This window comes from Ambystoma mexicanum, chromosome 6q (assembly GCF_040938575.1).
Source record: "Ambystoma mexicanum isolate Mex_15411 chromosome 6q, UKY_AmexF1_1, whole genome shotgun sequence".
Classification (NCBI taxonomy): Eukaryota; Metazoa; Chordata; class Amphibia; order Caudata; family Ambystomatidae; genus Ambystoma; species Ambystoma mexicanum.
The window spans coordinates 1,253,273,555-1,253,286,434 of record NC_090937.1 but is presented as its reverse complement, the minus strand read 5'-3'; the positions used below and the strand labels follow the sequence as shown (position 1 = coordinate 1,253,286,434).

The 12,880-nt window shown below is 44.9% G+C and overlaps 1 protein-coding gene across 1 annotated transcript in view; it reads left to right on the top strand.

Moving 5' to 3' along the window:
* Nucleotides 1-12,880, top strand: part of RBPJ (recombination signal binding protein for immunoglobulin kappa J region) — a 231,701-nt gene that overhangs the window by 112,226 nt on the left and 106,595 nt on the right. The window contains exon 6 of the mRNA XM_069631847.1: nucleotides 10,347-10,484. Coding sequence (XP_069487948.1) covers nucleotides 10,347-10,484 — 138 coding nt within the window. The remainder of the gene's footprint in view (nucleotides 1-10,346; nucleotides 10,485-12,880) is intronic.

Sequence of the window (12,880 nt, the reverse complement as noted above, 5' to 3'; positions counted from 1 at the left end):
CCTTAAGCCTCTTTGTTTAAAGAGGTCCCGGTCTTCATTTTTCGCCATTTCTTTTTGGAAAGGTCCTTCTAGTGTTTGTGTCTGCGCGCGAAACCAGGTTTGGCCCCTTTGTTTCTATGCCTTTGGCGGGATTCAGGACTGAAGACCGCCTCTGGCGTCTGAGTGTCTGGGGTGGGCAGGAAGTGAGGGAGGTGCCTGAAACTCCCTGTGCTTAGTCTCCTAGGAGACCCAAATGCACTCTGGCATGATTGGCTGGCTGTCCGGCAAGGACAGCCACCCTACCGGGTGAGTGGGAGCTAGGCTGGAATGAATGGGAGAAAACTGTTTAAAAGTCGAGTGTCGTGAACTGGAAAGCAGTCGACCACTGGAACAAAAGAACCGAAGACGAGCTGGAAGAGGACTACTGCTGCAACTCCTGGACAGTTGGTTATCCCGGTGAAGCCCTGCTACAGGTCCGAATTGCCAAGTTCACCTCGACAGAGAAGCCCCTTCAAGGACGGCTTCTTCTTTTGAGTTGGTCGGACCAATCACCTTGTAAGCCACCTGGATACCATTCCCGGAGCTGGTTAGGATTAACCAGGGGGAAGGACACCAGCTTGTGTGCTTGATGAACAGCTACTCGAACTGAAGTGACTCCATTTTGTCAGTGTTTTCCGGTGATGCAGTGCAGGAGTCCCCCGACGCCCTCTCTTGTCCCCACGACTGAGGCTCAGGAACAGTGAGATCTGCAGGAACTGCCAGAAACCAACGTCTTCAGCTGCATCTTTTTCTTCATACTAATGACTGCGCCAACCCGATTGAGAGAACGCTTCTCTTGCGGTGAAAGTTTTTGGAACTTTCCCAACTTGCAGGCCTAATAAGCTTGTGACCCAACATATTCTTTTTCGTACAAACTACTTCTGAGAACTTTAACAAAACCGTTTACTACAAGAACTGCTCTTTCCTATCCAAGACACTAGTCCATTGACTTTGGCCTAGGGCTATTGAACTGAATCGAGTCCTCTAGTGAACTATAACTATTTGCACTGCCTAAGAAAGTATTTGTGATCTATTCTGCTAACTTGTGCCTTTTTTTACTCCCATTGAAAGTAACTGAAATGCCATTTTGCTCCTATTTTGGGGGAGCCTAATTTGTTCAGAAACTTATTGGTTTGCTATTGAAGTGTTTGTGTATAATAAGTTGCCTCCTTCTAGTGAATGTTTTCTAAATGATTGTAATAAACTAATAAGTGTTTTACCAAGACACCTTGAGAGTGTCTACTTGAACCACTCTGTAAGACCTCTGTGTAACCTCTTGTACTGCTCACATTCCCTCTTGAGATGAGCCTGGCTGCTCAGCTCGCTATCACAAAACTGTGTAGTACAGACTTCTACCAAAGTTTGGTTTTGCTTACACCTGTAGTCCTAATTGTATGTGGTGGTCCCAGAGGGTGCTGCATGCAATTCTGCCTAACAGGCACTCATTCATATCCTAACAGGAATAGTAAAATTAAGCCAACAGCATTACGTTTGGGGAAGAGGCATGTTAGGGAGAATTCTCAAAAATGTGCTAATTCCCTTCTACCTTAGAGACCCCCAGCTCTTTTACTGAACCTTAGAACGTTTAATTTCTAACCTGGAGAGAGTTGGCCCTTTCTCACCCTCTCATGTATTTTTGTGATCTAATCATCCTGTGGGACTTCAATATCTGGTTTGAAGAAAGTCACGCCAACTCCCAAAACTCACTGATTGGACAACTCACTACCATGAAACTACGACAGCTAGTCAAAGAGGCAACACACTCGGCAGGACACACCCTTGATGCAATCTTCGCAAGGAAAAACTCATCACCATGGCACCGCTGATGCAAATACTGTGGAGCGACATCTCATCATACCATTCGGGATCACTCTACCAACTCAAGTCTACATCCAACACCCTAAACTAACAACCACCACAAAAAGAAACTGGAAGCACGTCAAAAAGAGCAACCTATTCAAACTGGAGATGGCCAAACCCTCGAGCTGTCTGACGTAGATGGGAAAGCAGAGCTATTACTCAAATTGATTGCTGATAAATTGACAAGATCGCCCCGGAAAAACCATTCACCCCATCAAAAAAAGAGCAATGGCAAAGTGGTTCACCCCACTACTAAGCACCATGAAAAAGAAAACAAAAAGATGGAGCGGGAATGGAGGAAAGAATACAACCTAGACAAAAAAACACTGTTCCAGAAACAAATCCGCGCATACAGGAACGAAATTCAAAAGGCAAAGAGAAGGCATTATGATGACAGAATCACCAATGCCACCAACACACAAAAAGAAATGTTAAACATCATCAAAGAGATGAGAAACCGACCAGGCTGCGACAACACCCCAACCCCCTTGGAGAAACTATGCAACTACCTGGCAGACCACTTCAAGAACAAAATCAATGACATCCAACAAATCATACAAAACAGACCAAAAACAACATATAACCTAACGAACCTAACACAGAACCACGGCAAACTCTAAAACTTTCCTGAAATAACAGCAGAGGCATTCGCCATGTTGGTCAAAAACAATAAGAAAGCAGGATCACCCATGGATCCCTGTCCCTTGGATATCTACAAATCAATCCTCGCACAAGGACTGCCAGCAGAATATTACAGAAACCTTCTAAATCTACCACTAGCAACAGGAACTGCACCAAGGACCTTCAAATCAGCATATATCAAACCACTTTTAAAAAACACAAGTGGCGACGTAGAAGACCTCCAACTAGAGGCCTATCTCAAACATTCCCTAACCAGAAAACTCCTGGGAACCTACATATAAAAACTAACCCAAGAACATGCAGAAAAACACCACCTGCTAGACCAAGCGCAAGTCGGTTTCAGACCACCAAGAGGAACAGAAACAGCACTACTATCCACCTGGGACGACTTAAAAACTACTGCAGACTCAAAAGCAACCCCAGCCCTTATTCTGCTCAACCTCTCTGCAGCCTTCGACACAGTTAGCCATGACACCCTAACCAAAAGACTAGAAGACATAGGCATAACAGACATGGCACTACTCTGGATTAAATCATTCCTAGCAGACAGAACAGAAACCGTATGGATTAAAACCTTCAAATCCACCCCACGAGTTAACGACTGTGGAGTGCCACAAGGATCCTCACTATCACCACTGTACTTCGACATCTACCGAACTCCAGTTATCAGAATCTTCAAAAAAAATACATTACATGCTACAGCTACAGAGATAAATCCTCTACAAAATTGAAGACCCCCAAGCCGATCACTCAACCCTAATCGAGTGTCTAAAAGAGGTCTTCAACTGGATGAATGCCAACAATCTGAAAATAAACCCAGGAAAGACAGAAATCATGATCATATCCAAAAACCAAGAGAACCAAAGCGCCATCCTGTGGCCAACGGAAATGGGAACCGCACCAGGAGGATAGCTCAGCGTCACCATGTTCGCCTTGGAAGCAAGACGACACGAAGCAACATGGTTTCGATCCCCAGGTCCGCGCTTAGAAACCTCTGGGTATTTAAGCGCATTATAAATATGCAACTAAGACAAAAAAATACAATTACGCAACTAAAATCAAACAATTCTTGTAACAGCGCCTCAATGCCCGCGGGCTGTGTGAGTGCTTTAAAAATGCAAAAACTAAAATAAACACCATCTATGATAGAAAAACATCTGGGAGTCCTGATCGACAACACCCTAACCTTGGAACCACAAATAAATGCAATCAAGAAATGCTGCTTCCGCCTCCACACGTGAAAATAAATCCTACCTTTCCTCTCCTTCACGCACAAAACTCACAATCGTTGCCCTCATGTCAAGAATAGACGATGCATACAGCCTATACCTCGGAATACCAGAATGCCTCTGATCAAACTACAACAGATCCAAAATACAGCAGCAAGATTACACCTCAAACTATCCAGAAGAGACCACCACCCCTGACCTGAAAACACTACACTGGCTCCCAGTAAAACATTGCATTACCTTCAAAACAATGTGCATAACACACTGGGCAATCAGCGGTCAAGGAGCAGAATTCATACAAAAGAAAATAACAATCTACAAGCCAACGAGACTCCTCAGGTCAAGCAACAAAATCTGCCTGGAACAAAAACCATACCTTTAAAACTTGGAGGGGCCTCCTTTTCCCACTTAGCCGCAAAAACTTGGAATAACATCCCAGAAGAAATGAGAAACATCAAAGATCACCTACAATTCAGAACATTAGTACAAACCTGGCTCTTCAACACCACAAATTCAAACTGAAAAACCAAAACAGAACAGAAAAAGGATGACTAAACTTAAGAGGACACTGACAACACCCAAAACCGACAATAGAACACAAGTGACACCCATAAGGACAGAATCAGCATCCCCAGCTGACCCCAGCCAAACAACCTCATCTGCCCCATAATTGATACCAGGTACCACACTGATAGTTGTTTGAATGTTAGCACTCACCACATAAATTGTGGACATTAGCATATACACTAGCCTCATGAGTAGCGAAGGAAGACCGGCAAGGTTATGAAGGAAAATGATGGAAGTGGAGGCCAGGTATGAAAAGGACTGTGAGCACCGGACAAGCCCAGATCAGGAAAGAGGCGCAGAAATGGTCCCACACTCCCTCTGGTTAGATTACAGAAGCCAGCACCTCACTTTGAGACAGAAACGCCAACCAGCCAATCCACTAACAATTTCCCCCTCTGCATACACCTCTCAAACTCTAAACCAAACACAACCACAAGCCAACAGCACAACAAACCGCACAAACTTCACTACACTGCAACAACAAAACACAGATAGACTCACACAACAGTACCCGACGACTACCGGCCGCAAACACCCCAGGCCCAGCCAACGGACCCACCGGGCTGAGGCCGCCGACAGCGCATCACTGCTCTCTTGCACTTTTCCAGCTTCCTCCCACTAACTCACTCTACCTTCCCCCCTCTTTCAGAGCCTCCAGGGGACCACTCCGGTGGTGATAGTGTGAGGTACAAATATCCTTTAACATTAACATTTAGACTCTTGTTTCTTTTGACTTTGGAGTCTGAACAAATTCCATAGGCATCATCTTTACATTGTGACACGCTTCACCTTACGTGCAGTGGCACAGGGAAGTCTTTGATTTCCCAAAGGTTTTAATACCTTCTCTTGGTGAAATGGTTTCCAAGAGCAGTGAGGTGAAATTGACTTTACTTACATTTTCTAACTTTCTAGGCCCAGCACACCCTATATTACCATAGGGTATGGAGGGGTACTTGGCATCCCCTTTTTCTAGTTTCTCATGTAACATTTTTGCTACCCTTTCTACAATTAATGGATGGTGGCAGTTTATTACTTTTTACTACCACTGTCTGTTTTTACCGCGGGCTGCGTTCACAGCTACAGTAAAGCACCCATGGTTGCCCATTTTGTCAAAATGGCCCCGGTTGTCTCTTTTTGTGATTTCTTGTTGGAAAGGTCCTTCTTGAGATTTACCCTGCGCGCCAAACCAGGTTTGGTCCCTTTGTTCGTTTTGTCTTTGGCAGGATTCAGGCGTGAGGCCCGCCTCTGGCTCTAGTATGTCTGGCAGGGGCAGGAAGTGAGGGAGGTGCCGGAAACTCCCTGTGGTTAATACCCTTGGTTACAGGAATGCACCCAAAGGTGATGGCCGGCTGGCTGTCTGGCATGGACAGCCACCCTGCTGTATGAGTGACAGGTAGGCTGGAATGAATGGGAGAAACCTGCATAAAAAGCGAGGCTTTTTGGCTTGGAATGCAGGGTCGAACACTGGACGAAGGAATCCGAAGAAGAACATGGAAGAGATGCCTGCTGCAACTCCTGGACCGTTGGTTTGCCTGGTGAAGCCCTGCTGCAGTGCTGAAGCTCCGAATTCGCCTCGACTAGAGAAGCCCTGCAAATAGACTTATTCTCCCCTTGGATTGGTGGGACCAATCAACCCAAAAGCGAACTCGTCTGGACATCCTCTCAGAGCTGGCTGTACTTCCGTTCCTGCAGCAGCAATGGATTGCCGGGGAGAGGAACACTAGAATCATTTTTTAAGTCAAACCTGAGCTACAGGAAGATCCCCCAGACTCCCATGAATTAGGACTGACCAAGCCTGAGCCACCTCAACAGAGTGCTGGACCCCAGATGCGAGGAAAGTCCATAAAGGTATCCGAGAACCACAGTAGTGCTATTTGCGAGAGCTGCGAGAAGCTGAAACTGCAAAGTGCTGCTGATCTGAAGTTTGTCCATTGCTGCAGCCGACCTTCAATTCGTAGTGCAGGAGTTACCAGACGTCCTCCCTCTTGTCCCCACGACTGAGGCCCAGGATTTTTAGGCAAAGTTTGTATGCAGTACCCTTTGGGGCCACTACACACATCTAGGACTATAGGTGTAAGCAAAACCAACCTTTGGTATAAGTATGTACTACATAGTTTTGTGGTAGCTTTGCTGAGCACCCAGGCTTATCTCAATAGGGGAATGTGAGCTGTAAGGATGTTACAGAGGTCTAGAATTACAAATATTCAAACTTACCCTCAAGGTTTCTTGGTAAAACACTTATTAATTTATTTCAGTCAGTTACAAAACATTCACTAGAAGGAGGCAATCTATATCACACAAATATACTTCAATACTTCACATTGTCAGGTTCTGAGGCAAAAAGGCATAGGTCAATAAAAAGAATATTAGGTATTCTTAAACAGTGCGAATAGTTTTAGTTCACCAGTGAAGTCAATTCAATGCACTAGGTTAGGCCAGAGTCAATGGTCAAACGTCTTGTATAGGATAGGCAGATCTGGTAGTTAAAAGGAAAAGTCTTTGCCAAAGTTTTCAGAAGTAGTTTGTTAAAGGTTCATATGTTGGGTCACAAGCTAGGAAGAAGCTTCCTCACTATGCCTCCAAAGGCGGGCTGGGAGCCTCCTGTCTGTGGGATGCTCTCGAGATGCCATGGCACAACATGAGAGCTTACACCTTCCCGCCTCTGCCTCTAGTTCACCGCGCAAATTGGAAGCTGAAGAACTCGGTGAACTGTTCCCTTCTACTCATAGCCCCGTGGTGGCCGGCCAGGTTTTGGTTCTCAGAACTTCAACACCTGTCAGTGTTTCCGCCGATCAGGTTACCAGTGACCCCCGATCGTCTTCATCAGGGGGAAAAGCGGATGTGGCACCCCTCCCCACAATCGCTCAGCTTGGCGGCATGGTGCCTGAGTTCAAGTCCTTAGAACATCATAATTTGTCTGCGGATAACATGCGTATTATCCAGGCAGCCAGGAAACCCTCGACTAGGTCCCAGTACAGAAGCAAATGGCTCAGACTCTGTCATTGGTGTTTAAACAGGCAGTTGGACCCAAGGGGTACTACAGTTGACAGTCTTATCCTTTGTATCCTACTTAGCAGTCGGGTGTCACTTACCTTTCAGCGGTTTCCGCTTACCTTTCTACGGACCAATGCTCTTACTCCCTGAGTAATCCAGTGGTTAAGAGGCTTTTTGCAGGCTTGACACGCCTCTATCCTCCAATTTGTAGTCCGCACCCGTCGTGGGATCTAAATGTGGTCTTGACGGCGTTGTCAGAAGCCTTTCGAGCCAATGGCCACGGTGGACCTCAAGTACCTGTCCTGGAAAGTGTCCTTTTTGGTTGCCGTTACGTCAGCAAAGCGGGTGAGTGAGCTCCAGGCCTTGTCGGTGGAGCATCCCTTTTTGGTCTTTCACAAGGATAAGGTAGTCCTACGGACAAATCCTGCTTTCCTGCTGAAGTTGGTAACGGAATTCCATCTGAATCAGTCGATCTCCCTGCCGGTCTTTTTTCCGAACCCTACCTCAGAGGCAGATGGGGTTCTGCATTGTCTTGGACAGAACTTCCGAGCTTAAGAGTTCTCAACTGTTTGACTTTTGGTAACCCTCTGGGTAAGCAGGCGTCTAAGGCGACTAGTTCTCGGTGGATCACCGCCTGCATTACAGAGTCTTTCACCGTCCAAGGGCTGAAACCTCCTAAGTGTATTCATGCACACCTGGTGGGTATTCATGCACACCTGGTGGGTATTCATGCACACCTGGTGGGGGGCAAGGCAGCCATGGTTGCTTTTCAGAAATATGTCCCCTGGGAGTCCATCGCTAGGGCAGCTACTTGGGCCTCCCCATCTGCTTTATGGAAGCATTATTGTCTTGACATGAGCCCAAGAGCTGATGCTCAGTTTGGTCAGGCTGTGCTGAAGAACCTTTTTCAGTAAGGGGTATTCCATCCACCCGTAGTTCCTGTTAGGAGTGCTTGGGAATCTCCCATAAGTATGGAGGCAAGGGGATGGGACGTAGGAGTATAACCAGGTTACTCACGGTAGTGACAACCTTACTCCTAGTCCATAGTCCCCTTTCCTCCATATGCCCACCCGCCGCCCCTCTAATAACGTTCCTCTGTTATTGCTAATAGGTCTTTGACCTGGCGATAGGAAAGGACTGATGGGCGTTGCGTGGGGTGGAGCCAAGGCGGGCGGGGTTACAGCCGCGTGCCGGGCCCTGTGCAAGAAAGAGGAAGGACACGTTTTTTGAAAAGTTTGGATGCTTTTTAGAAAGTGCTCCGGTCCCGTCCCACAGGACGGAGAGATGTCCCATAAGTACATAAGTATGGAGGAAAGGGGACTATGGACTAGGAGTAAGGAGGTCACTACGGTGAGTAACCTGGTTAAACTGTAAATTCTTTTTATTAACCTATGCCTTTTTGTTCCTCCAAAGTAGTTTAAATGCCTCAGAACCGGACAGTGTGAAGTATTGAAGTAGATTTCTGTGTGATATAGATTGCCTCATTCTAGTGAATGTTTTATAACTGACTGTGAAATAAATTAATGTGTTTTACCAAGAAACCTTGAGTGTAAGAGTTTGTTTTAATACTTATAATGCTAGACCTCGTGCAACACCCTTGCAGCTCACATTCCCTTCTTGAGATAGGCCTGGCTGCTCCGCAATGCTACCACAAAATTGTGTAGTACAGACTTATACCAAAGGTTGGTTTTGCTTACACCTGTAGTCCTAGTTGTGTTTTGTGGTCCCAAAGGGTACTGCATACAAACCTTGCCTAACACCCACCACCATATCTGGGTACTGCTCGCTAGTCTATGCACGGCATGTGATTCTAAGCAGATTCACAAGTATCAGTAGACATGCATTACTCACCGTAATGGCATTTCTGATTGGATATGCTTAGATTCACATGCACCCACCCTTCCTCTCATGGAGTAGAAGGAACATCGACATCTTACATAGTCTCTCTTCTGTACTACCGCACGCTGGCTGTAAGGCTCCATCACGGCAGAAAAAACACAATTGGAGGGAGCTCGACGCATGAGGGATTTTGGTTACACTACACATCGCAGATAGTGTTACAGTCATGCCCATGTCGATGTTCCCTTTCGATCTTCGAAAGAAAGATGCAATACACCACGATTACCACTAGATGTCAGACTATATGCACAGCATGTGAATCTAAGTAGATACCATCATCAGAAATACTAGTAAGGTGAATAATGCATGTCTTTTTACACTTGCAGACTATTGCCATTTATTGTCGGCAAAGCCAATAGAAAATGTGTTGTAAATGCTCCTATTTGGCATCTATAGGATTTTTGTTAGGTGGATTTCGTATGAATTGAAACACTTATCTAGTTAAACATTCACTAGCTGCCCCTGCTCAAAAGGTCTGTAGTTGGGGCTCAAAGAAGAATCGAATATATTAGGCCATTGTGTACTACTTTAAGCCAAAAGACATTAATCCAGTGCATGATCTTTAAAATGATTAATGCATTAGCCACTTGTATTAATCTTTATCTGAAAATAGAATGTAAAAGTTGCATTGGTTAGAAAATTATATTTCCTGGAACAACTTGTACATGTATTCATTTCATGTTATTGTGATAGAATTTAACAATCCTTGCCAATTTTGTGTTGTGTGGACAGGACAATACTTGCTAATTTTGTGATGTGTGGACAGGTTTGCTAGTTTGCTTTTTGCTATAATTACAGCATTAGCAAACTACCTTCAAAATGGACAAAGCACGGTTCATCAGAAACCTATGTTCTCTTGTAGTTTGTGCAAACTTGCTGGAAAAGGAAAGATGGCATTCACAGAACCGTTTTTAATTTGTATTGCTCAAATCTGAAACATTGATCCTTCAGTAGAAAATTCAGATTAGATTATTTTATCGGTGTGTAGATGTAGAAATTGGTTTTAAGACAGTGATACATGGTAGAAAAGCACTTGCCCAACTTGCATAGATTCATACCCTAGTGTTTATAACTGGTTGATATTTTTGTGATTTGTTTGGGTTATCAAATAAAAAAAATGAAATTTTTCTCCTGCAGTATGTATTGCTTCAGGGACAAAGGTGGCACTGTTTAACCGACTTCGATCCCAAACGGTTAGCACTAGATACTTGCATGTGGAAGGTGGCAATTTTCATGCAAGTTCGCAGCAGTGGGGAGCGTTTTATATTCATCTCTGTAAGTATATATAAATGTGGTGTGCTTTATTCGATTTGGTGAATGCTGTAGTTGTTGACCATTGAATGCAGAATCAGTTTGGGATACTAATTGGGGGGTCACAAACATTTGACTATGTGTTGCGTTTTGAATGGAAGAATAATTGCCTCTTTTGTGGATGAAACCTCTCGGGAAGAGGGAGCCAAGGGGATTCTGAGGTTTTTCATTTCAGTGATGGATCTTCCTGGCGTGTGTCAACCGCAGGATTTTGCTGGACATTGTGATTATTTTTCCCTTATACCTATATGAGAGGGAATAATTTCCCCCTCCCACCTATTTTAATTTTTTTTTTTTGGGTGACTTTTTTGTCGCTCCATAGTGTGTGCTAGTTTCCTAAAACGTTTGAGTTGCTGTAAAGTACTATGACAGCACACTGCATTTTAAATGCAGTGGCTTCCTTTTAATTCTCATATTTCTTGGGTGAACTACTGTTTCCAAGAGGTAGTCCGATTCACATCGACTTTATTGAGCCAGCACACATCCGCTTATGTGGAGTGGTGGGGCGTTGGGGAGAATTCTCAGAAATGTGCTAATTCCCTTCTGCCTTGCAGACCCCCAGCTCTTTTGCTGGACTTTAGGACTTTTTATCTCTCATGTGATTTTAATGTGATTTATTATGTGATTTTTTGACTTTGGAGTCTGACAAACTCCATAAGAATCATCTTTACATAGAGCCACACATCACATTCAGTGTAGTGGCACAGGGAAGTCTCTTCGATTTCCCAAAGGTTTAAATACCTTCACTTGGTGAAAGTACTGTTTCCAAGAGCAGTGAAGTGAAATTGACTTTACTTACAGTTTGTAACTTCCTAGACCCAGCACACACTACTTGCAATAGGGTGCTGGAGGGGTTACTTACTATCCCCTTTGTCTAGTTTCTCATGTACCATATTTTTTACCCTTTCTACAATTAATGGCTGGTGGCAGTGGTTTACTTTTTACTACCATGTGTTTTTACTGCAGGCCGCGTTCGCAGCCACGGTAAGGCACCCATGGGTGCCCATTTCGTCAAAATGGCCCTGGTCTTCTTTTTTCGCCATTTTCTGTTGGAAAGGTCCTTCTTGAGATTTACTGTGCGTGCCAAACCAGGTTTGGTCTCTTTGTTGGTTTTGACTTTGGCAGTTTTCACAAGTGAAGCCTGCCTCTGGCTACAATATGTCTGGCGGGGGCAGGAGGTGAGGTAGGTGCGCGGAACTCCGTGCTTAATCCCCTTGGTTACAGGAATGCACCCATAGGTGATTGGCCGGCTGGCTGTCCGGCAAGGACAAACCACCCTGCTGTGTGATGGACAGCTAGGCTGGAATGAATGGGAGAAACCTGCATAAAAGGTGACCACTGGACGAAGAAATCCGAATAAGAACTTGGAAGAGACGCCTGCTACAACTCCTGGACCGTTGGTTTGCCCGGTGAAGCCCGGTCAACCGGGCCATGCTTATAGCCTTAGACACCATTGCACCTTTGAAACTGAGAAAATCTAAACCTCGAGCCCACCTAAACTCTTGGTTTACACCCCATCTCAGAGCTCTACGCAAAGAAAAACGAATTGCAGAATCCCACTGGAGAAGCAATCACTCTCTAGCTAACAAATCATGCGTACTCCTGGCCACCCTTAACTACAAGGAAGCTATATTCCAGGCAAAAAAAGACACATACAACAAACACATCGAACAAGCCAAATCTAACACCAAAGAATTGTTTAAAATCCTAAAAGAACTTGAAACTCCTGTTACTCCACCTGACACCTGTACCAAAGATAGCACCTGGTGCTCCAAAATCCAAGAAGCTCTCCTAGGTAAGATTGCCACTCTCCAAATTAAAATCAACAACAAACAATCTAGCCTTCAATCTAACCCTCTACAGATCCCTATACCTACCATAAACCTCTCTATCACAGACTCTGACTCCTTTTAGCTTCTCTCCACTCTCCATTCTCGAAGTGGAAAAGATAATCACTAGCCTTAAACCGTCCAATTGTCAGGGTGACCTTTGTCCTGCACCTATTATTAAGGAAGCAGCTCACGACCTAGCACCATTCATCACTACGCTCATCAACTCCTCCTTTAGCTCTGGGATTGTACCGGACAATCTTAAGGATGCGTGGGTCATCCCGCTTCTGAAAAAACCTACCCTGGATCCCAGCATACCCACAAACTACAGACCAATTACCACTGTACCTTTTTTACTAAAAATCCTTGACCGCGCGGCCTACCTACAAATTCAGGAATACCTTGAATCAAATAAACTTCTGGGACTCAGGCAATCAGGGTTCCGGCCTCGCCATGGCACTGAGACCGCCCTTATCGATTTTAAAAACGAAGATCTCAAAGACAAAGGCAAACTGGCGTTATTACTTCTCC